General features: G+C 42.6%; 2 protein-coding genes across 5 annotated transcripts in view; one reads left to right on the top strand and one right to left on the bottom strand.

The window, feature by feature from the left end:
- Positions 1-25,654, bottom strand: part of LOC122917773 (centromere protein P) — a 237,441-nt gene that overhangs the window by 97,654 nt on the left and 114,133 nt on the right. The gene's annotated exons all lie outside the window — the stretch shown is intronic.
- On the top strand, positions 798-25,654 carry ASPN (asporin). Of its 4 annotated transcripts, XM_044266040.1 has the most exons (9): positions 798-1,058; positions 3,773-3,860; positions 8,695-8,973; positions 11,257-11,369; positions 15,576-15,789; positions 17,068-17,178; positions 21,639-21,732; positions 22,117-22,255; positions 24,405-25,654. In XM_044266040.1, exons 2-9 carry the CDS (start codon positions 3,812-3,814, stop codon positions 24,600-24,602), a joined length of 1,197 nt encoding a protein of 398 aa, XP_044121975.1. In that variant the 5' UTR covers positions 798-1,058; positions 3,773-3,811; the 3' UTR covers positions 24,603-25,654. The 4 variants fall into 4 exon arrangements, with proteins under 4 accessions (XP_044121975.1, XP_044121974.1, XP_044121976.1 ...); XM_044266039.1 differs by lacking the exon at positions 3,773-3,860 and having other exon boundaries at positions 8,684-8,973; XM_044266041.1 differs by lacking the exon at positions 3,773-3,860 and having other exon boundaries at positions 799-1,058.

Here is a 25,654-nt window from a genome sequence, read left to right as displayed (position 1 = left end):
CTTGGAAGGGCCACGTGCTCTCTGTGGCCGTGGCTGCCTCACTACTACACTGCAAGGTGCGAAACGACAGACTCTCTACGGTGGGAGAGCGCCGGCCCTGCTAACCCACGGGAAACCCACTCTGAAAACCGGCTGGGCCCCAGCCCTGGGCAGCAGGAGAGCCCCCGCAGCTGCCTGTCCCGGGGAGTCGCTCCCCGCAGACAGAAAGAAGCCCTCCCTGGAAGGCTGCGGTCCCAGCTGCGGCGGGAACCGGCCATTCCCGCAGGGGTGCAGAGTACAGGGTCGCGAACTCCACCGTGCGCCCTGCGCAACCTCCCGCGGCCGGCTCTCCCTGCACGCTCTCCTGCAAAGGCACAGCCCAAGCTGGCGACCCCGGACCTAGGTGTCCCTGTTGGGGTCGCGGCCTGGAGGCCGGGGCCGGGGCCCTCCATAGGCCTCGAGGGCAGCGGCCTGGCGAGCCCGCGGTGCAGCCGAGCGCTTGGGCCGAAAGCCTGGGTGAGTGCGCTTGGCGCCGTCAGCCCCGACCTCAGGTAGAGGGGACCTGGGTTTACACACCAGGGATGTCGGTACTTTTTACCGAGACTGATACATTTTCTATCAGTAGATTTTTAAAATTTTTAAAATTTGTCATCTGCCAGTATTTGTTCATTTAAGGATTTCATAAAGTATTTTTCAAATCAGGTATTTCTTGAATGACTCTGACTGCACTTTTGATGGCCAGTTGCCATGCATTATTAAACTCCGTTTTTTTTCTTCAGAATCTTCCAGTAGACGTCTAGAGTTTAGCTAGAAGTCTTGGCTACGATACAAACAGTGATGGAAAACACATGAGCAGTAACAAGTTTTAATCTGGCCCCTCAGCACTACCCTGGGCTAATCTGTGGAGGCTTATTCCAGTGTCAGCCAGGGTGCAGCACACGCACTCGGCAGCGGCGTGCTCCTCGGCCCGACACCGACACCGGCTCACGTCTCCGTCAGCTGCACCTGGAGCAGCGGGACGCGACGCAGAAGGAGTACATGCTGGGACCCGCGACCCTCGGGACTGACTCTCCTCTGAGGTATGTTTTCAGGCTCTTCTTCATGTACCGGGAGCAATTATTTCATAGTTGATACTAAGGGGGCATTAACGTTATTAACATCAGTGCTTGTGAAATACGTGATCAAGTTTATCTGCAGAATTCCTTAAAAATCAGGACTTAAGTACGTAACATAAAATTACTCTAGCCTTTAAGTTTTATGTAGAATGGATTTATTTTCATGTAACTTTCACAGTTAAATGAAAATCTGTTGTTATGCTTCACCATAAATGTTAACATGACTGATTTTAGAAATCATTTAAACAAAAATCTTTTGAGTATGCTCTTTTAGGAAAATAACATGACCTTAAAATAATTAATGATAATGAAATTGGTGGATATCACAAAAACATTATGTGAAACAGTAAATATTTCTTTCCAAATGTAAAATTATGATGTTTTCTAATGTGTTTTCAAAATATGAGTTATCCAAATGTCAGTTTTACTTACACATTTGGATATTAACACTGTTTTTGAAAAATGCCTTCCTTATTCTTATGGAATAAGATAGCACTGGACAGTTAACATGGAGATGCATGTAATTCCAAGAAAGAACAGTTATCAGCAGTACTTCAACTAGGTCCATATCTAATAGGGAAGATCAGAAACTTCTTTTCACAAAACTCCAGAGTCAGAATTTAAAATAAAGATTTCCCTTATCTTTCCCAAAGTAAATTTTAAAATTAAATCTTAGATGAAAAGAAATTAAACAATGTGGTTGATATTCTACTCCCTCAGAATCTAAACAGAGCACAGCATTCCTTCTTGCTCGTGTGTTCAGAGATGTGGTAGCCACAAGCCGTGGCCACATGCTGAGGGTGAAACCTGATGGTCTACCCCTCTCTAAGAATACAGTGTTGTTCTTTTCAATCCCACCAAGAACCACTGTGTTGTTTAAAAAGAAAAAAAAAAAAGGAAATACAAAGAAATCATAAGCCCATACACATGGGAAAGTATCTGGATGTTTTTAATTTGTTTTCAGTATTTTGCCACACAGTGTGGTGGACAGAAGTCTTCTGTTTCCACCAGCTGCTCCACTACAAAAGAGTATTTGGGTACCTGATCTGAGGTTTGAGACAAAACACATTAACTTTACAAGCAAAAGTCTTAATGCACCGTAGCAGACAGTGGAGAATGAAGAGATAGGAGTGTTTTGTTTTTTAAGATGTACTGAAAAACGAACGAAGGACAAAAACTTGTGTAAGAGGAAAGGCAGCCACAACTTCTTTATCAGATGCGATTTACAATTCTAGGGTAAAGGGAATTATTTCTCTAAGGACAGTACAGTCTGAAAAGCATCAGTTTCCTTCCAAAAGGCACTGTAAGTGTCCAAGTGCATGTTTGGACGTTGAACTTTTCCTTACTTGCTCAAGTACAGAGCTGAGCCTCGACTGTGCCTGGATCCAGCTCAGATGTTCTGTGAGTACACGAGCACCTTCTGTCACATTTACGACTGACAACTACTACTAGCACTTGGGAACAGATAGGGACAAGTCAGCCAAGGGGAAGGGTCACCAGGCAGACCTTGAAGCATGGGATTTAAAAGCACAGTGACTTATTTTCCTAATAATAGTGTCTGAGAGGAAATACCATTTTACTTAGACAAATTTTCCATTCTAAGTTTGTGGAACATTTAAGTGGAAAATAAGAGTTTATGCAGATTCAGAGAGACACTTCTTAGCTCCATTTCCAGTCCAGAGGACCTGGCCAAACCGCGTGCCCTGTCCTCTCTGAGGAGAGTCTGCTTACCGTCTGGAAGTCACTGTGGGATTGGGGCTGGCCTAGGGGGGCTGTGGGGGGGGTGGCGATGCAGGAGTGAGGAGGCTGGCCTTGGCCCCTCTGCTGTCAAAGACAGCAGTAGCAGTGGGAGCAACGTCTCAGAGGCCCTTCCTGGCTCCAACGTGCCACAGTTTATTAATAACAGCAGTAGCACTGAAATAATATTCCAGATATTATTCTGATTAAAGGAAACTTGAAACCAAAAAGTCCAAAGCTTTCCATGAGTAATAAACTCTGGCAAAACTGGTCTAAACTGGGGAAATACTGAGTCTTCCTGAGAACAAAACACACACTTTTTTAAAAAGTTTCAAAAATAGCACATTCTACCACCCAGACTTATCAATTAAGAGCTTAAGCCTAAATATTAAAACTAAAAAATTTAAAAATAAGAAAACGGAAACTCATATCACATTCAGTGAGAAGTAATACTCTAAATTCATTCTGAATAACAGGAAAACACTGCTATATAGCAGTACCTCCTGGACACCCCAATATTTTTCTACTGATAAAAAACTGGTCAGCCAGGTTAGGGCACGGTTGGGGCTTACTATCACTTGTACTTTCTCACCTCAGATGAAGGGTGTAAAGGGTGAATCCCTCATGGACTCAAGGCTTGCCTGACTTCAGTTTTTAAGGTGCCAGGATATAAAAGAATGCAGAGAGATTACATTAATCTTCTATAGCTAACAGAAGTCAGAAGTAGCACGGAAAGAACATGCCAGAAGGCACTTTGGGTCTCCATATAAAGAATTTCCTATCCAGCACAGATGGACAACAGGGGAACCAGATGCCCCTCAAGGAGCACTTGCTGGAGTCATGCAAGCAGAGAATAGACATACTAACTGACCCAGTATGTTCCGGGGAGGCTCCAACACCCGGACAGAGTTTCACCTACGTGCCATTTCCTGTCTCCGCAGGTCTCCTCCCTCACTTGCAGAGGAAGGGCCCAAGGAGGCATGAACAAGGGGTACTGCCCCATCAGCCAGCAACCAGAAAGTGTCCCAGGTACCACGGGCTTGCCCCAGCCCCAGAGCCCCCACCTCCTCCAGGGTAGGGGGCGGGGCACACTGGCTGATGGGTCTCTTGACCTTGGTCTGCAGGGCTGGTCTGCAGCCCTGATGCCTGGCTTGCCCCTCCCCTTCAGCCTCGTGTGGTCCCCTCATTCGGCTGTCCCTCTTGGCTAGTCACACCTGATCCTCGTCTTCACTTGGCTCCCGGGCTCTCCTATGTCTTGGGGCAGGAGGAGTGAAGGCGAGTTCCCAGCCCCACTGCCAGGCCAGGGAAAGCCCAGAAGTGCTTGGAGCTCTACCATGTTCCTCTTTTTATGTGGATTTGTTAAGGTTCTATGGTTTTCTTATGTCTATCACTTCAGATATAGTACTTGTTACATAAATTTCTCTGGTCTAGACAGGGAACCTACAAGCCCTGTATAGCTCTAAGTTTCTACAAGAAAATACTGAAACTCAACCAATTCAGTAAAAACTCCTGATTAAACTCATCTCCCACGGACCAGGGCAACTGGGGGCAGGCCTCAGGAAACCACAGTCCCCAAAGATTCCTCAGGTGGGCACTGAGTCTGACTCTTGAGGGAAGGGTGGATGAGAAACCTTTGATTGTACAGACTGTCTGATGCTACAGAAGCGGTGGGAAAAGGCAGAAGTATATAGAGGACCAGAGCAAATTGTGTCAGCAGACTGATACCTAAAATATTTAAAAACCAACATAGTAATTTAAAAAACAGGCCCCTAAAAAGAAGAAAATACTCCTTCACTCAGTAGCCTATTCTCTATTAGGTTTGCATATTCTATTCCAACCTTTTCTTGTGTATGTATATTTTACAGATAGCTTTACATCTGTTGGTCTCCAACAGTAAACAGAGTGTGAGGAATAAACAGATCTCTGGTGAAGAATTCTGCCCTGCGAGTCTAGAGACCACAAACCTGGAGATCCCTCCAAGGTGCCGGCCACAGTGCACGCAGTCAGCCTGCCCTCCTTGCGGTTCAGCTCTGTTTATTAACTTAGGCATGTGTTCATTTTTTCCATAAATGCACCTGACATTCCAGCATTGGCTTTTACAACAAGCCCCTGCTTGGCTGAGAGTAGCGGATCAGGAGCTGTGGTTTTATTTTTTTTTTATTTTTTTATTTTTTTTAAAGATTTTATTTATTTATTTGACAGAGAGAAATCACAAGTAGGCAGAGAGGCAGGCAGAGAGAGAGAGGGAAGCAGGCTCCCTGCCGAGCAGAGAGCCCGATGCGGGACTCGATCCCAGGACCCTGAGATCATGACCTGAGCCGAAGGCAGCGGCTTAACCCACTGAGCCACCCAGGCGCCCCTGGTTTTATTTTTTTGAGGAGGGAAATGAGGGAGGGAAGAGCCTCTGCATCACAGAGTCCGCATCCTAACTCTACGCCTGGTACACAGCAGCGATCTGACACACGCCCACTGGAAGACTGCAGCAACGTCCAGCAAAGGCAGAGCCAGGGGCAGCTGTGGCCACAGAAGGCAGAGCTGCAGAGCAACAGTAAAGAATAAACTGGTACCGGGGACAAGCCTTGGTGCGACTAAGGACCATTCAGGGCTGCATTAGCCAGGGAATGGGAGTTCTGGAAGGTCAGTGCAAAGCTGGGAACCAAGTACTAGGAAGCCAGGAACCACACAGATGCCTTGGGTCAAGAAACATAGTGGATCCAAGTTGGGCAGGCTGCTGGGAAGCAGAAGTAACATGCCAGAGACAAAGCGATAGTGGAAACGGAGCCCAGCTGAACTTAACAGGTGCCTGTGCCAGGGTTCCTGGGCCCTGGGGGACTACACAGAAAGGGAACCTGCCCATCCCTGAGCCGGCCGACAGACACTGCTGGGCCCCATGTGCCCAGCACAGGGTCTCTGCACCATAGGAATCTGACCACTCCTGCCCTCCCAGCCCAGGCTGGGCATGCACCCCTCCTTGTGTAGATGGGCGCCAACAGCAGTGTGCGGACTGGCTGGAGAAGAAAGGATGACAGACTGTGCGGCTGAGGCCACTGGATTTCAGGATGCAAGAGCGTGTTCCACATAGGTAGCAGCAGAAAATGCAGACAACAGGTTGGGAGTGTGAGCTCCACCTTGGGGTCTAACTCTTCTGGTTATGTGGCTTTGGGGAAGCCGCTGAAGCTCTCTGCGACCCCCATTCCTCCTGGTTAACGTGGGGGACATGTCTGGAATCAACTGAATTGACGCTTCCATAAGATGAGGAAGAGGTGGGAGGTTCTGAAGTCAATTATTAAAATAAAAAAGTGTTTGCCATTCTCAGCTATGTCCTGATCTCGGCATAATTGAGCATGGGTTATCACAGAGAAATCTCATGTATCTAGCTGGGGACGTCCAGCCACCCACTGGACAAAGTGCTCGCATTGCCATTTGGATTTCAGAGTTAAATAATGCAAATTACCAGGTGGATAACTGATCATAGAATTTCCCCCCCCACCTACCCCTGGGGATTAAAAGGCATAACACATATAATTGAGTACTTTAATTCACTTCTGATGCCAAGTCCAGAAAGACCAATGCCATGGAGAGAGGTTCAAGCTGATTTCTGGGTTTTGGGAACCTGTAAGGGGCTGGCATGGCTCAAGGATTTGGGGAGCCAGGTCTTCCTGAGGCTGGACTGACTGTGATAGCCTCTGGATGGCCTGTGTGGCTAAGGCGCTGTCATGCTCAGGTCCAGCAAGGGAGTCCAGCTGGACTGCTGGGGATCTGGCTGAGGGACATCTGGGGAGAGTGTGCGTGCCCTCTGGCCAGAGCACAGCATTACCAGTGGGCATCTGTTTGCCACCAACTGCACACCCCAAGGGGAAGACTGGCATAAATCTGCTGTAGGTGATTTCAAAATGCTTTTAATTTTTGAAAATTACAAAGACTGTATTTCGCTTCACAAGTGAAAGTCAAGACACACCTGCAGAAAAATTTGCCATCAGACGACAACAAATTTATGCCCAGAAGGTTCTGGATCATTCGTTCCAGTTTTGTGTGGGCTTTAAAAATACAACTGAAAACAACTCCGCCCCTCAAAGAAAGCAAACAAACAGAACTGAGCAGAAAGATGAACATGAAAAGAATAAGAAGTCTGGCCCTCAGATGCGGGGCTCGATCTAGGACCCTGGGATCATGACCTGAGTTGAAGGCAGAGGCTTTAACCCACTGAGCCACCCAGGCGCCCCCTGGTTTTTTTTTGTTTGTTTATTTTGTTTTGTTTTGTTTTTTAAAGATTTTATTTATTTATTTGACAGAGGGAAAGAGATCACAAGCAGGCAGAGAGGCAGGCAGAGAGAGAGGGGGAAGCAGACTCCCTGCTGAGCAGAGAGCCCAATGTGGGGCTCAATCCCAGGACCCTGGTATCATGACCTGAGCTGAAGGCCGAGGCTTAACCCACTGAGCCACCCAGGGCCCCCTGTTTTGGTTTTTAAAAGCACTCATTATGCGGCGCCTGGGTGGCTCAGTCATTAAGAATCTGCCTTCAACTCAGGTCATGGTCCCAGGGTCCTGGGATCCAGCCCTGCATCAGGCTCCCTGCTCTGCACAAAGCCTGCTTCCCCCTCTTCCATTCCTCCTGCTTGTATTCCCTCTCTCACAAATAAATAAAATCTTAAAAAAAAAAAAAAAAGCATCATTAGTTTCCTAAGTAGAACAGTAGTACTGACTGGTCATTATAAAAGTTAAAAAAAAAAAAAAGACAATACATGTTATTCATGGTTCTACTACTCAGGATTATGAATTAGCTATATTTGTGCCAAGTTTTTGAGTGTTTTTAAGTATATTTTACATACAGATTTTTAATATTTGCTTTCTGTAATTCCAAACATACAATGTTCTATATGTTTAAATTTTTTTAATTTTTGAAAGATTTTATTTATTTATTTGAGAGAGAGAAAGAAAGAGTGAAAAAGTGCAAGCAGGGGGGCAGAGGAAGAGGGAAAAGCAGACTCCCCACAGAGCAGCGAGCCTCATGCAGGACTTGATCCCAGAACCCTGTAATCGTGACTTGAGCCGAAGGCAGATTCTTAACACAGGGAGCCCAATATTGTAAACTCTGTAAATATTTTTTAAGTTCAAAAGTATTTTATGGAATACATACACCCTATTTTATTTTACTATTTCACTTAAACCATTAGTTATCTTTAACTTTTTGCTATTTTGCGAATTTTGTCGTAGACATCTTTATGCACATTAGAATCATTTCCTAGGACTAGATTACAAAAAGAATTAGTGGATGAAAAATATATTTTTAAAATTTTTTTTAAAGATTTTATTTATTTATTTGACAGAGAGAGATCACAAGTAGGCAGAGAGGCAGGCAGAGAGAGAGAGGAGGAAGCAGGCTCCCTGCTGAGCAGAGAGCCCGATGCGGAACTCGATCCCAGGACCCTGAGATCATGACCCGAGCCGAAGGCAGCAGCTTAACCCACTGAGCCACCCAGGCGCCCCGAAAAATATATTTTTAAAACTTCCAATACATATTGCCAAACCGCTTTCCAAAACCTTTTTACAAAAAAAATTTTTTTAGGGGCCCCTGGGTGGCTCAGTGGGTTAAGCCGCTGCCTTCGGCTCAGGTCATGATCTCAGGGTCCTGGATCGAGCCCCGCATCGGGCTCTCTGCTCAGCAGGGAGCCTGCTTCCTCCTCTCTCTCTCTGCCTGCCTCTCTGCCTACTTGTGACCTCTGTCTGTCAAATAGGTAAATAAAATCTTTAAAAAAAATTTTTTTTAAACAAATCACTCTAGCAATGGGTCAGAATAGCTCTGATTGTTGTTGTGCTCTTATTAGCTCTGATTTTGTTTAACTCCATCTTAGTGTCTCCTTAGCTCTAGGTTGGTCCCCTACACGAGACGACATGAAGGAGTGTGTGCTCCTAGCGCTCTTGGCTTTATGCTCTGCTAAGCCCTTATCTCGCCCGTCATCCATGACGCTGAAGAACATGATGCTGAAGGACATGGAGGATGAAGTGGGTGGCGACCCTGATGATGACAACTCTCTTTTTCCAACAAGAGAGCCAATTAACCCTTTTTTCCCTTTTGATCTGTTCCCAACATGTCCATTTGGATGCCAGTGCTACTCAAGAGTTGTACACTGTTCCGATCTAGGTAAGAACAAATGTCAACTTATTTTGGTGAAAATGTCATTCTGATAAAAATTGAAAGGATAGTTAGAGTCCTCACTGAAATTTCAAAAATCAGCTAATTGTAAAGCAATTTTTCATTTAAGTTATTTGAAAATGTAACAAAACCAAAGTACATTGAAACTCTTAAAATCCCAGACAACCAAAGGAAAGCAATGGGAATTTCATATATAGAACATTTCCTTCTCTTCTCAAATTTGAATGAAAATGGTTCATTTTAATTTCCTTCAGAGAGAATGGACAGCACTATGGTTCATTTCAGGATGTCAGCAGTCTGACAGTGCGCCTTCTAGTAACATTCTATAAGGATAAGATAAATTGCCCGTCTGCAGCAATAAATAGGTTATATAGTTTGTGAAACTAGAGACATTTTAAAGTCAGTGCTCTTCATTTTGAATGATGTAGGTTTAGAATGTCTAGAAAAGAAGTGACTACACTAAATCACTTTCTAAAGTCTTAAAATGTATGATTCCCTGCTGAGTATTTTTTCAAATATTTCTAATGAAGATGCTCTTGAATAGAGGGGTACACTCATACCCTGCTCAGGGAGAGGGTAAGATGGGAAATGCACACGAGAGTTCACTGTACCTGCCCATCTCCAGGAGAGGGGAAGGCTCAGATGTGCCCCACTGTGGGAAGCCAAGGTGTGGCACACACGTGTCATGCTGTACATACCTCACCTCTCCCACGTGACCAAGACAAAGAAAAGGGTCTGTAGCTCTGTCACTCTTCCTCCCTCAGAAAATTAATTTCTTTCCAGAGCTTCCAATTTCATCAGGGGCAGGATGAGCAAGGTCAGTCCCAGTCTAAGCTACCCAGTGCTTTCTGCAGAGCCGCCCACTTCCTACAAGACCTTCCACTTCATTTCCTAAGACCAAAATCATCTCCTGTCAAACTGGATACCTTGCTAACCTGCCAAGTGACTACCTTTCCCTTTTATTATCTATGGTTGAACTTCTAAAAAGAGTGAGTCATCGCTGTAAACTATGGAGGAAAAAGTACTCAGGCCTACAGGGTGAAGTGCTGATATTCCCAGTATTTTGATACTGAGCCTTCCAGTGGGGCTATTAAATATACTTCTGCTCCCTAGGAGGATGGATGGCCCCCCAAAGCATACTAACATCTGAAACTCCCTGTAAAATGCATAAAAAAAGATGAGTTGATGGATGAATTGTAAATATAGTAAAATATTGATGGTAGAAAGCGACTATGGGTTTTCACTGTAAAATTTTCAACTTTTCTGCATGTTTGAACATTTCAATAACAAATGTTGGAGAAAAACAAGAAGGCCCCATGTTCGTCAAGCATAACTACTGTACAGCCTGTCTGACGGCAGGCATGGTGGGTATGTACGGCCATCTAGGGAAAGCAAGAAAAGTAAGGAAGAGATGCACCACGTACAGCTCTTGGTAATTTCCGCTCTTCTTTTTTTTTTTTTTAAATTAAGAGGGGAAAATACCATTAAGTCTTTAAGTAATTTAACATGAGCTGAGTACCTACATACACAGAGAGCGCGATGCAGCTGTCCCTTAACCTCACACGACAGACAGACAGCTACCACCAAACCTTCGAGGAGGAGTGCGAACTGGAGGGGGGTCGGGGGGCCATGATGTGGGTCAAAGCAATGGCAGGAAGAGACCCAGTGCTGAGGAGGGGAGGGTGTTAGCAAAGGTCTCCTGCACACCCAGACATCAACAGGGAGCGAAGAATGAGTGTTTTGGTAACTCAAATTTAACGGACAACTGAGTAGAGGAATTCATTATTAAAGGAAATATGTAGTAACATTTTAAAGAATGTACATGAAAATAATAGAATTTATTTTCTAAGCACAATTTTCTACATGTTGAGGCTTCTTAAAATGATCAAAACCTATAGGTTCCAATTCAGCCCTACAAGAGCCTGAGAAATGGCAGAGAATGTCACTGCTCCTCAGCGCGAGGGCTTCAGGCGCAGCTCAGCCGCAGTCGCCTCCCAGCAGTCATACTGGCACACCCGCATTTACCTCCTTATCTGTCACCTTGTGCAGATGAGCAGTGACAGCTAGACCCAGCTAGGCACCCTGCAAAAATACCTAAGTTACTTGAAAAGGTCTGCAGGTCTTTCCAAAGAGCATTGTTTTTGCTGTTTCTCAATGGTAACCACGGATTTAAAAAGATGTACATTTCCATCAAATTAGAAAACTCTTCTTTAAAAAAGAAACTCTTCTTTAACTTATAATGTATGTGTAACATGTTCGTTTATTTCTCAGGTTTGTCCTCTGTTCCAAGCAACATTCCATTTGATACTCAAATGATTGACCTTCAAAACAATAAAATTAAGGAAATCAAAGAAAATGATTTTAAAGGACTCACTTCACTTTACGTAAGAATATATTTGTTCATATTTAAGTGAAAATCTCTATCATTGCTAAAAGGATTACTCGTATTTTGTGTAAACAAGTCTTACTTTTCTTTTTTTCCTTAAAGATTTTATTTATTGTTTGACAGAGAGAGAGAGATCACAAGTAGGCAGAGCAGCAGGCACAGCTGGGTTGGGGGGGATGGAGGGATGGGAGAAGCAGGCTCCCTGCTGAGCAGAGAGCCCGATGCGGGGCTCCATCCCTGAGATCATGACCTGAGCCAAAGGCAGAGGCTTAACCCACTGAGCAACCCAGGTGCCCCAGCAAGTCTTACTTTTCTGTGTGTAAAGAATGACAAAAATCTCTGATACTGAGTAGTGTTATAGTAATGAGAAATTAGATTTGATTAATTTAAGTGATGTTAACTGAAATGAAAGCCAGGTAAAAGGCAATGGGCTAAGAGTTTAAGTAAAAAAGGTCCTAAAATGAGCGTATGATATATTTAGGTAATCACAGTCACTATACTGTGATGATGATTATTAATAAGAACTCATTAGCAGACAATTTAAGAAAATCTGTATCCAAACCTGTTGACTTATCTGAAGACCCCACAAATCTCTGAAAGCCGGTCATGCATCATATCTACTTAGTATGTACTTGTATGACATTTTCCCCTAGACCTTTTCTCCCCCCAAGATTTTATTTACTTATCTGACACAGAGAGAGAGAGCAAGCGAGCACAAGCAGGGGGGCAGCAGGCAGGGGAGAAGCGGACTCCCAGCTGAGCAGAGAGCCCGATGTGGGGCTTGATCCCAGGACCCTGGGATCATGACCTGAGCTGAAGGCAGCTGCTTCATTGACTGAGCCACCCAGTAGTTCCTCCCCTAGAACTTTAAAAATGAAAAATAATTTTTCCTTACAATACTTATTAATATTTTCATTTTCTAAGATTTAAAAGACTCTTAGTTTTCTATATAACACTTAGAGCCTCTAGATTTTAGCAAGTAAAATATTCAATTTATTTTGTAATTGGGTTTTAGAAGAGCCTGATTCCACACGTGCCAGCCATGGGGGAGTCCACTCTTCCCTTCAGCGTGGAGGTAGGGTGGCAGTATGGAGGGCAGCCAACACTCCCCTTCAAGGCTATGTTTGCACATTCTCATGCTGGGCTGGAGGGCAAAAACGTAAGGCCTGTCATGTCCAGGGCAGTTACAGCACTGAGAGGAGAAGGTAGAGATCCCATGGCCACATCATTCTCTTTCAGCCACCCATGTAGGCCTGTTCTCCTCCTGCCCTCTTTCATGACACTCCGCCTTCCCATCACCCTTGGGTCAGTGTGTGGACACTAAGGACCCAACCTAGCAGGCAGGGAAAGGGGACTATTCGGTCCCATCATGCAAGCGGTTCATGTCTGCTGGATGAGCAAGGACACTGAGGCTGGCCATGTTCTAGGCACCACAAGGAATGTTCTTTCCTTAGGCTTTCTACCTATCTTCTTGGCAGAGACACGCCGCCCTATGCTGCCAGGTGTGGGCTCCCAGGGCCGTGACTGGACAGCTTGGATTTGGTAAGGCTCAATACAAAATAAAGTTTCCATATTTAAAAAAGAGAGATTAGAAGAGTATATATTTATCTAATAATGAGGCGTCACTTAAATATTAGGATAATGCCATGAAGAATCTGTCCAGTCCGTCCCACCATCAGACCACAGAAAATTCTGGAGAATGGCAAGGCCATTATTGACTCTCAGAAGTTGGAATACAGCCCACAATGCTTCTGCCACTTCTTCAGCTTTATAACCACAGGGGTGATTAATGTTGTATTCAATACCAACATCATAAACAGTTCCTAATTTGTCATATAATTTTATCACATTTTAGGAGTATCCAGGGACTTAGCCCACTTGTACTTCCATTATTCACTGGGAAATGAGTCTGAAAGGTGTCAGGAGCTGTGTTAGGCCTGTTTCTGTCCAGTCAGCTTTATGTGGCACTTGTTGGAGGGGTAATGAATTCTGGAGTTAGATGGGCCTAGGTTCAAACCTTGGCCCTACTAGAAGAAAGTGCTGGGCCAGTGGCCTGCCTCGCCAAGCCTGCCTTCGTCCCCTGTAACAGAGCTGTACCAACGCTGTGAGACTCACTCAGAGGAATGAATGCATGTAAGACGCCAGCACCCAGTGGCTCAGTGCTGCCAACAGCCCTCGTGCTTGCCGACTGCCTCAATGGGAAAGCACTTCTCACTGCACACTTTCTACCTGAATTGTGGGCATGCAGTCTATTTTAAAACATTTAATTATAATGTCATCTTGTATGATACCTGTCCTTAAAGACAATCAAAACATTTAAAAAATATTTTATAAATTCTCTGTTTTGGCTGGCTGTTTGGCCTTCTGGTTCTTATACAAAGGACAAGCCGTCTTTAGGGAATGAGTGGGATCATTACCCACACGCCCAATTCATGGTCAGCTGGCCACAGCCTCACTCATCAGGACGGCTTCTTGTCTGACCTCTGAAAGGCTAACCTTTTCTCATCCTCTGTCCTTATCTATAACCACACTGCCTGGGGCTCTGTGACCGTCACTTCTGGAACGGCAGATGCTCCGCTCACCCAGTCGGGGGTGGGGGGGGAGTCAGCCGCAGAGGACCTCCATACAAACTCACTCCATCCTACACTCCTCACTCTTCCTTTTAGGCAGCTCTGGCAACTGCACGTCCTATCGGGAGGATGCAAACAATTCCCAGGCACGTGCTCCCTCTGGGACCCCCAACGGTGGAGGCCTATAGCAAGCGCTCACCATGGCAGAACAAAGTGCAGAGGGCAGAGGAACTAGGCCAGACAGGACCCAGGTCACTCTGTCACCAGGCCCATTTCCTCAGTGTGAAAGGGAGAGAGATAATTTCTGCTAAGTTTGTATCACAAGGTTGAGTGAGGGCTCACCAAGCTATTACCCCACTCTTCCCCAAAGGAGAAGAGAACACACTTAGCTGGTGGCATAACAGGAAAAAGGACACGTTACCAGGTCTCCTTCAGGTGAAACAGTACACCTGATGGAAAGATAAGGAAAAACGCCTACAGGGTGCCCCGCTGGCTCAGTCGGTGGACTGTCCGACCCCTGATCTCGGCTCAGGTCCCCATTAATAAAGAAGGCCCCATCTGGAGCCTTCTTTATTAAAAAAAAAAAAAAAAGGCCTACAGGAAAGAGAATCATCAAGGGAGTGTAGCAGCCAAAGTGTCTGTATTTCTTCTGGGGAAGAACCATGACCATATTAAGTCTATCTGGAAACATCGAGAAGGTTGGTGTAGAATGGGATTGGTGACAACATTCATAAATGGAATGACTCTAGAGCTGCTCTCTGAAAGAAGGCCCCAAGAAATGAAGCCCCAGCCACTGCCCTTGTGAAACATGGAGTAGTTCCCGCTGCCCAGCACACCGGGGAGCTCTCCACACGCCTCACAGGCTTGACCTCTGACAGTGCAGAGCTGGGCGGCTGTCTGGGCTTAGAGCTCCTCTGAGGCCTCGACCACAGGGCCCTGACAAGGGTCTGAGATATTTCTCAGGATGCACTGCTGTCTCCCCAGGGTCTGAGATACGCCAGCATGTGGAAGGCACTTGGTAGCAGTTTACTCCTACATGTCTCCAGTCCAAGAAAAATGCTTCGCATTAGTAAACATGAAAGAAGTAAGGTTTTCAAAGTAGAGAAAATCATACAAAAATGTATTTCATGTGACTGAACAGATTTTCACTTTATTTTATTTGAGAGAAAGTAAGCAAGAGAGGGGAGGGGCAGAGAGAGAGAGAGAGAGAGAGAATCCTTAAGCAGATTTCCTACTGAGTGTAGAGCCTGACCTGGCCTGGAACGCATGACCCTGAGATCATGACCTGATCCAAAACCAAGCCAACTGAGCCACCCAGGCGCTCCCTGAAGAGATTTTTAGATATAATACCATCGATTACTTCCATGAAAGGAAATGGGGTGCGGGGGGTAGGGCTTAACTGCACAAATACGTCACCTACTAAAAGATAAACCAAAGTTTCAAAACCACTCTGTTCCAACTACGTAGTAAATATTTGTTTTAGCTTAGACTGTACTGGGGAATCATTTACACAGTTAATAAAGTATGTGAATGTCATAATTTCCATTGTTTTCCGTAAGTAACTCATCACTGCAGAATATTGGTAAATCAAATCCGACTCATAATATTGTGTATCTCTTTATGCTTTAATCTAGGCTTTGATTCTGAACAACAACAAGCTAACAAAGATTCACCCAAAAGCTTTTCTAACCACAAAGAAGTTGAGAAGGCTCTATCTGTCGCACAATCAACTAACTGAAATACCATTTAACCTTCCCAAGACACTAGCAGAACTCAGGATTCATGATAACAAAGTTAAAAAAATACAAAAGGAGACATTCAAAGGAATGAATACTTTACATGTTCTAGGTAAGTTTATGCAAATGGATGAAACGTTTTGGAATTACATGCAAAATACAAAGACAGAGGTCTTCATCATCAGCAAGAATGATTAAGACTGGTTATTTCCAAAATTAACTTTTTTAATCTAACAATCTCTATCTAAGCCATTTATAAATCAAAGTATCAAACAAAATTTATAGCCCTTAAAGAAATACACCGTTTCTAACACATACTCTCAAGAATCCCCTTTGAAACACCTACAGTGGTTTCAATTTTCTGACTGCACCTAATCAGTAAAATCTGTTACTCATATTTAATATAAAGGTAGTATTTTTTTAAAAAAAAAAAACAAGGGTATGCTTACACCAAAAAAGGTAGTATTTTTAATGTGCTGTATAAACCATTCAAATACAATGTACAAAATTAATTCAGAGATTTGAAATGTACATCTAATTTACATTATCTGCTTTAAGATTGCTGAGCTAAGGAAATTTCTGTTGTACTTTATAAACTCCATCATATTTTACTTCTGCCATCTCCCTCTCTAATATTCATTCAGAATTTGTGATCAATATTCTCATTCACTTCCTCACTTACTTAGTCAGCCAAATGCCTGGCACTTACCAAACAGCCTCACTTACTGGAATCTCCCTAAGATTATATTTCTGTTAATCAAATAATTTCTAATTGACTTATAATTTTAAAAGCTTAGGTGACAAATAAATGTATACTGGAAAACACAAGTGTTTTACATTTTATGAAGGAGATTCTTTTTTTAGATGTAGAATTAATACAACAAAATATGCTCATGGTCAGAACAGAGTGATAAGTCACTGATTTAGAAATTCAAAAAAATCTATTATCTATATTTTCTTTTTTTTTTTTTTAAGATTTTATGAGAGGCAGGCAGAGAGAGAGGGGGAAGCAGGCTCCCTACTGAACAGAGAGCCCGATATGGGGCTCGATCCTAGGACCCTGGGATCATGACCCGAGCCGAAGGCAGAGGCTTTAACCCACTAAGCCACCCAGGTGCCCCTATTACCTATATTTTCTATAATAAATCTATTCTAGTATTAATCTACCATAATATAAGCATACTGTTACTTCAGCCTACATAATATGAAGCAGTCTTTTTCTGAGAGCAACAGAAAGGGGCACAGATAGACACAGAAATAACACAGTGAGTGAAAAAGAGTACAGGATAAAGCTTGAACTTCTCAGAATGTTCTTGGGATGTCAGTGCCCGCACCGAGTCTTCTTCATACACAATAGATACATGCTAAACTATGTCATTTGCCTCCGCAGAAATGAGTGCAAACCCTCTCGATAATAATGGGATTGAACCAGGGGCATTTGAAGGAGTGACAGTGTTCCATATCAGAATTGCAGAAGCAAAACTGACCTCAATTCCTAAAGGTTTGTATTTAAGATAAAACACTTCTAAAAAATTGTCACCTTTAAACAACCACTGTTGTGAACTGTATACATTGTCAAAACCCAAGGTTGTCAGAACACTTTTTATCAGTATGCCTGGTCAGGGTAGTTGAACTTTGTTGTCTCCTTACACACATAAGAGCCATATATTGTGCTTTTTCTTTTTCCCAGTATGTTTTGTTTCCCCAGTGAGAACAAACATTAAGAAATAATGAACTTTCTATTCCTTCTTCTTAACATTTACTATTCTATACCTGTCACTCTGTGGATCACCTGCTAGAGGTGGACATTCTCTAGAGGAGAAGGCTGGGGAAGGTGCACGGGGCCAGAAGGCTCTGGCAGGGGTGGGCGTGCACCCTGTACCCATTTCTTCACTCGGGTGCTGCGCAGATTCAAGGGCCAGTGCACAGAAAGGTCTGCGGATGGTGTCAGGCAGCTGGTGAATGCCATCTCCTGGCATCATGGAGACTTGTTCTTTATGATGGGACCCGAGGCTAGAGCCTTGAAGGAAAGTGCTCCTTAAGTCTGCTCCTGGACAGTCTTCTAGCATTCCGCCCAAGCCCCAGTATGGCAGGCAGCTCCACCGACTCTCCTTTGTTGGGAACCACGCTCAGAGGCCGTTTCTCATCTCTGACAGGGATGCTCTCTCTCTGCTATGAGGATGACCGGAGTCAGAAATAATCCCTGTGATTAATCATGTAGTTTCCTTTCGAACAGCTCTGTCCTTCAGGGTCCACGGGAAAAGCAAAGACTTCATGGAAACCTTTTTCTACTATTCACCTGATCCAGAAGATTAACAAAACAAATATCAACTCTTAAGTTAAAGGACACAGCAGAGCTGGTCTTAGAAATCGAGTACTGATCTTTCACTTAGGAGAAAAATCATATAAAGTAAAAGTTGGAAAGACAATTTTTTTATACAGGAAAAATCAGTTTAATTCAGAACAACACATGTAAAAAGCTACCTTATTCAGCTTTCAATAAGGTAGCTGTTTTTCAATAAGAAACCTAAAATGATTTACTTCTCATCTTTCATAAACCACCAACAAAAATAAATGCCACCTAACAAGTTCCATACAAAAAATGCCTCTGACATGCTGAGAGCAGATGACCGTGAAGGGCAGGCAGAGGGCAGGAGAGAAGGGTCAGGGAGGAGAAAGGCTGGGGCTCGCTGGGCCAGGGCTATGTCCACCAGCAGTCTCTCCTACACTGCAACACATCCCGAGAGCAATTCTCTTCAGGTTTCAGTGTATCTGAAAAATGAAGGCTTAGCTTCTCATGATGTTTTCCAGATTTTTCCAAAGGCTTAAGGAACATATTACATTTTTAGAAGTTAATTTATTGTTAATTAATTAATTTAAGGATTTTATTTATTTTTCAGAGAGAGCAAGAGAGAATGCATAAGCAAGGATGGGGGCAGAGGCAGAAAGATGAGCAGGCTCCCCACTGAGCAGGGAGCCTAGATCCCAGAACCCTGGGAACATGACCTGAGCTGAAGGCAGACCCCTAACTGACTGAGCCACTCAGGCACCATTAACTTCAGAAATTTAAATTGGAATTAAATCTCTCAATTTATGTAACTGCTCTTTCAAGATCCCCATGACATTCAAACGCCAGTGAAGTTTTTTTTTGTTTCTCTCATTTATTTGCTAAAATGAGAAGGCTGATGGCTGAAATCCAATCATCACTACCCCGTGCAGCAGGATGAAATTAGGCAGAGGTCCAAAGGGTCCTGACCAGACCTGATACGTTAACACGAGGAGAGGTAAAACGTGCCTTCCTCTCAGGTCATTTGGAAAACTCTGCTACAGAGCAGCATGGCAGTGGAGGGGAGAAGACTCCTGTTTGAACCAAGAGCAGGGATAGAAGGATCTGTGCAAAAGCAGGCACATGTTTGTTGACCGCCGCTGAGCTCCCACCCAGACTCCGGCCGTGCTCATCACCCTGCAGGGCTTCTACTTTTCTCTTGGGTTGTCCACTTTCTCCACACCCAGCAAGGGGGACGATCCCTTCAAGCTCTACAAACCCTCTTCTAAAAAGTTTCCCTGACTGCTCAACATATTCTACTTCAGGCTAGAATATCTTTGATACTTTCTTAGTGATTTTTTAAAAAAGATTTTATTTATTTATTTGTCAGAGAGAGAGGGAGAGAGAGCGAGCACAGGCAGACAGAGAGGCAGGCAGAGGCAGAGGGAGAAGCAGGCTCCCTGCCGAGCAAGGATCCCGATGTGGGACTCGATCCCAGGACGCTGGGATCATGACCTGAGCTGAAGGCAGCTGCTTAACCAACTGAGCCATCCAGACGTCCCCTTTCTTAGTGATTTTTTTTTAAAGATTTTATTTATTTATTTGACAGAGAGAAATCACAAGTAGATGGAGAGGCAGGCGGAGAGAGAGAGGGAAGCAGGCTCCCTGCTGAGCAGAGAGCCCGATGTGGGACTCTATCCCAGGACCCTGAGATCATGACCTGAGCTGAAGGCAGCGGCTTAACCCACTGAGCCACCCAGGCGCCCTTCTTAGTGATTTTTATATGTGTGGTGGATTTGCTCAACTGGTATGTCAGGTCTCTGAAGAGAGAACCTCCCCTCTGTTCTTTTCCATATTAGAGGATAGAGCTATTTCATTCGTATAATTCAACTCAACTAATCAGAACTCAAAAAATTAGAACCCTCTGAGTTTAGAATTGTTTTCCTGTTCTCTAGTTTTTTTTTTTGTTGTTTTTTTTTTTTCCTTCTAAAATCCAAAGTAGACTCTGGAATCAACATAAATCCAGCCAGTAAAAGTAATGATATTTATAAGGATGCTTCAAATATCTTCAACAGACTTAACCACTAATAAAGGAAGGAAATGTTTTTGTAAGAGTTGCAAAAAAGAACACTTTTCCCAGCTAGCTAGAACCTATGGTTGACAAACTATACATTTTACACACACACACACACACACACACCCCTAATAAAATGAAGTGTGATTTAATTTTCAGGTTAATCTAGGAGGGTAGGGTAGGGAGGGCTGGAGTCAGAACACACAGGGGTAAGAAGAGAAGATGTCCCTGTTCAAAGGGTACCTGGCATGTGCCAGGTTACACTGTAGATGCTTCTCTTTATGCAGAAACTACTACTAATTGAAGAGAATAAATATTTCAATAGATCCAATATATCAAACCAAGTAAAAACCCATGTGTTCATAAAAATACTAAAAAAATTTCACTGGTTACCTCTTAATTAAAAGAAGCAAGCATTTATGCTGCCTTTTCTGTAAAAATTGTATTACACAGTGACTAAATAATTGATGAAGGAAAATTCCTTAGATAACAATCCTACTGATAAATGTACTAAGCATGACAAAATCAGAAAATCACATTTTCACATTCTTAATGAAATAATAAATCCTATAGCACTCATCAATGAATGCTAAGACCATAAGCTGAAAGACTGATCTACTGAGTTTAATCTAGTCTCTACATCTAAGCACTAGCTTTTTTTTTTCCAATTTATTTATTTTCAGAAAAACAGTATTCATTATTTTTTCACCACACCCAGTGCTCCATGCAAGCTGTGCCCTCTATAATACCCACCACCTGGTACCTCAACCTCTCACCCCCCCACCCCCCGCCACTTCAAACCCCTCAGATTGTTTTTCAGAGTCCATAGTCTCTCATGGTTCATCTCCCCTTCCAAAAACAATAGAACAAATCAACCAAACTAGGAGCTGGTTCTTTGAAAGAATTAATAAAATTCATAAACCCTTGGCCAGACTTATCAAAAAGAAAAGGGTAAGCACTAGCTTTTAAGAAATGCCTAAGACAAACAATATGTGGAAGCCTTTGTCCAATCCACAAGTGAGTTATCTCAAATCAATATCTGAAAAAAATCAGTGCAAGACAGAGAAAAAAAAAGAAGATGTATTTAATAGTAAAAGAAATTTTAAGAGATGGGAGAACACAATGCATTCTGTAAACTTCTATTTGGACTCCTACCGGAACAAATTCAACTGTAAAACGTACTGGAGATCACTGGGGAAAGAATATCCCGCGATCATGAAGAATTCCTGTGACTTTCGTTAGCTGTGACACTGGACAAGATGGTTATGCAGAAACAAAGAGGACCTGATGAGTTAAGAACATCTAGTGAGGCCTTTACCGGTGAAGTGACATTATGTATGGAATTCGATTTTTAATAATCCAGCAAAAACAAGTGAATGAAGAAAAATCAATGAACAAGCCAGTCACAGACAACTAATGTGGTGGATGAAAGACACATGGGAAACTGGACCCTGCAGTGTGGTGGCTCATGTGTGGAATTTTTCATAATCAAAAGTTGAAAAAAAAGCAGATCCCTAAAGGCCTGCTTAAGTCTATAGAGTGAAACTTAACAAGTACATGAAAAATCAATGGGGCTTGGCTTTACTCCATCTAACATGCCTATTTCTTTTCTTACCCCTAGATCTGCCATCAACTTTGCTGGAGCTTCATTTAGACTATAATAAAATTTCAACTGTGGAACTCGAGGATTTTAAACGATACAAAGACCTGCAAAGGTAAAAACCCTTCAAACCCCAACTCAGAAGTGGTAGGATATGATGGAAATACTAATGAGTCACCTGGAGAAACAAAGGGACCTAATCAAGACTGTCACTGTTGTGAAAATAAAACGAACAGGGACATCTATATCTTACTCTGTCTTGGGGTAGTAGAGGGACACCAGATGTCCTTTGGTTGGTGTAGTTTAGCTACAGAGTTTTGTTGACAGGGAAGAGACAGCCGTCACCCCCTGAAATGGGTTATGATGTGCAACCAGGAAGAACCTTTCTCTGAAGAGAGATGCAAATGGCTTGGGCTTCTGTTTCCCACTCAGCTGTGGTGTTTTCAGCTAACCGTCACAATGTCTGCCTAAGAACTGATCCATTTTATGCCATTTTTAGGCTGGGCCTAGGAAACAACAGAATCACAGACATTGAAAATGGAAGTCTTGCTAACATACCACGAGTAAGAGAAATACACTTGGAAAACAATAAACTAAAAAAAATCCCTCCGGGATTACAGGAGTTGAAATACCTCCAGGTAAATCATTCTTCCACTTGTGTTTTGTACACACTAGTACTTTTCTTTGTTTTTGTGAGATGTGCGAGTATCTGAAGCAAAGACCATGCAAGCAAGCAGCAAGGGTAACTGATTTGTAACGACTCTCAGGTTGCCCGAGGTGTTAAGATATGGCTTCTAAGCAGACGTTAGCTAAGGTATCCCTTTCCATCCTCCAGTTTCTCCTATTGCTGAAGCCGGTAGCAGAGTTACTGACCAGGCTAATTTCAAGTTTCGGGGGTGGCAGGGGCTATGTAAAAGTAGGATAGTCAGGAGGAATCCGAGGAGGATCGTACATCCTTTCATTCTGGAAACGTTTCACAAAGAGCATGTGGACAGGTCCCAGGTATTTTCATTATCAGTGCAGTGCTAGATAAGAAGTGGGTATGATTTTAAAAAACTGATGTCAGAATACGTAATCAGAAGTCAGTTATTTGGGGCATCATGGGTTTCCCTTTCTTCTTCTTGTTTTTGTTTGAATCTGTCAAACCTTGACCAGGTCCAAAGGGCCCCAGAATTCTTGGAGCATCTGATAAAGTCTTAGATTCTCCCAAGAACAAAAAATGGACACTATACTTTGTGCACAGATTTAAGAGTTTCACAAATCTCCCCAATTTTCATCTGTGTTCCTCACGTTAAGAATTCCTACTTAATCCCAATTCACCTTAGTCCACTTTTCTCATGTGCTTTTCTTGATTTACAACATCCTGATCTTCCAAGAACCAAAAACACATTGAGAATAAAACTGGGCCTTGCTACTTCCTGATTTATCTTTAAATAAGTTTTGTCCACTACACAGATTTGAGATAAAGCCATCAAAATGGATGTGATATATGCAGATGGCTATGAGTTTTACTTTTTTCCCAAGTGCTGCATTTAAGTATCTAATCACTGAGCATAATAACCAGAGTCTTTCCTTCTCAAGCCATTCCCAATTTGCATTCTTTAACAAGTAAAGAATTTACTCTGACTCCAACTTCTGGCTGCTTTTAAATCTACCCATACTCTTACTAGCATTCATTTTTTTAATGAATAGAATCAGAACACACACAAAAAGCCAGAAATATAAAGGAGAACACAAGTCATAAGGGTACAATTCAGCAAATGTCCACAAAGCGAGTACGCCGACATCCAGCACTGTTTCCCAGTGAGGTCAATGCTGTAGAAAACTACAACTTGCACTGACCACGAACTGCCAGGAAATGTGCATGAACCAAACCACCTGTCACAAAATCCCCAAGCCTGATAGACGGCACAGGGGGCCCCAACACCAGACTTAAAGGTTTTAGCAATGCCCAGATTTCTCATGACTGGCTCAGATCAATCTCACCAAAATTTAAAGGCACAATTTAGAGGTAATGACAGCCAGATCTGATACCTTAGCCTCATCTGCAAAAGGCTTCTACTCTTTCATCTGCCAAAATGCTGTCAGTAGACTGCTTTTACTTCTCAGAAGTCTCAATTGCCAAAAAGACCAAAGAAGAATCAAAGCGAAAGGAGAGAAGTCCCTACACTATTCATTCTTTCTGAATAATAATGCAAAAGACATTTAGAGTTTAATAAAACCGTATTTTGTCCATTGGTGCAAATAAAGATTTGACTGTTGATCCTGTATTACACATATGTATTCAAGCTGTTAACAGACATATTTTTCTATAAAGCAGCTTAAAAGAAAACAGCTCTACTTTTCCTCACCTTGATCACAAAAAATGCTAGCTAACAATTCATATTCATAAGCCTAATCCTGGGGAGCATTCAATTTCATTCTTCTGCTCATTTCTAGTACTTTTAAAACATAGTATTATCAACATGCAATGCAGTAAGCCCACGCACACACACCGCTACACAGGTAAGAGAAGAGGAGGGGGGAGGCGTGTGCTGACTGGGCAGTGTGCTCGGGGCCATGGCAGGAGCTGCACTGCACACACAGAACACTTTTGTGTATCACACAAGATCCCGAGGGGATGTAATCAATATTTAACAGGCATAAACAAGTATATGTATTTTAAATGAAATACATTCAATTAAATGTGAAATAAATGGGCAAATAAGCCCATGAAAAAATGTGGACTACAAAAAGAACATCTTCATTTTACACTGATTGTGTACTTTCTTTCTCTTACTGCCACAGATAATCTTCCTCCACTCTAATTCAATCACAAAAGTGGGAGTGAATGACTTCTGCCCAACAGTACCAAAGATGAAGAAATCTTTATACAGTGCGATAAGTTTATCCAACAACCCGGTGAGGTACTGGGAAATGCAGCCTGCGGCTTTCCGTTGTGTTGTGAGCAGAATGAGTGTTCAGCTCGGGAACTTCAGAAAGTAGTTATTAGTATTATCCATTTAATATAAAATTAAAAAATTGTTACATTTGGAATACTTGAACTCTATTAAAAATGGTGGTATTATGCAAACAATCAAAAGCTATTACTAAATGGTAAGTCTACTGACTTACTTTATGACAAAAAATTTCAACACAATTTTGCAAAACTATTGCTACATCAGGATTAAGAGAAACATGCATCTACTGCAGTTTCCTTTTGTATACAAATGGATTCTGCACAAATCTTATGCTTGAACATTCTTTTCTTAGTAACAAAAAAACCCCACATTCAGTATTTAACACTTTGTTATCAAGCGGATTTTAAAAAGAACTGTACTGTAATTGGAATGCTTGACTTAGCAAAATTTGTGTTCTTTCATTTGCTGTTAGCAAACCAAAATTGACAAGAATGGTTACATGAAGAGCACATTATATTATTCTTAATCTTTAATAACTCGGATAGTACTGTAATGTTTCTGTTAATGTTGAAGTATGATTTCATATAATCTTATTCAAATTCTCATATCTTAAAGCTTTACTGTCCCCTTATGTTTAACTCCTGATAATAAGGTCTTCCGTGTTTATTAGCAACTTGACCGATGCTATTCATAGCATCTGCTTTCAGACTATAGCATATGACTTTTAATTTAATTATTACCTGATTATAAAACCTCTATAAAAATACATAGTGAGTGTTTATATAAAATCTGTAATTCACATTCTTTATTATCTCAGTTATTATAACTTTCAACAGTACACCAATTGTTAGGTCATAGCACAATGTCACCTCAAAGCTAAGGAGTACTCTCAAGGTGTCCCGTGTAAGACCTAGGCTGGGAGAGCCGGACTCTGTCCATTCTACACAAACTGTTTACTCAAATATGACAAACTAAACAACTCTGAAAATATAGCTGGTATAACTGAACAGGCAGAGTCCTAAACAAAACACAAAGAAACTAAAGGTCTGTGCAAAAGCTAAGCATACCCTATGTATTTTTTATTTACATTCAACATAGGCAAAGCTAGAAAATAAAAAAAAAAAAATTAAAATATTG

The sequence above is a fragment of the Neovison vison genome, chromosome 9 (assembly GCF_020171115.1).
Source record: "Neovison vison isolate M4711 chromosome 9, ASM_NN_V1, whole genome shotgun sequence".
NCBI classification, from domain to species: Eukaryota; Metazoa; Chordata; class Mammalia; order Carnivora; family Mustelidae; genus Neogale; species Neogale vison.
The sequence above is the reverse complement of the archived record's forward strand: the minus strand, read 5'-3'. Positions and strand labels throughout refer to the sequence as shown.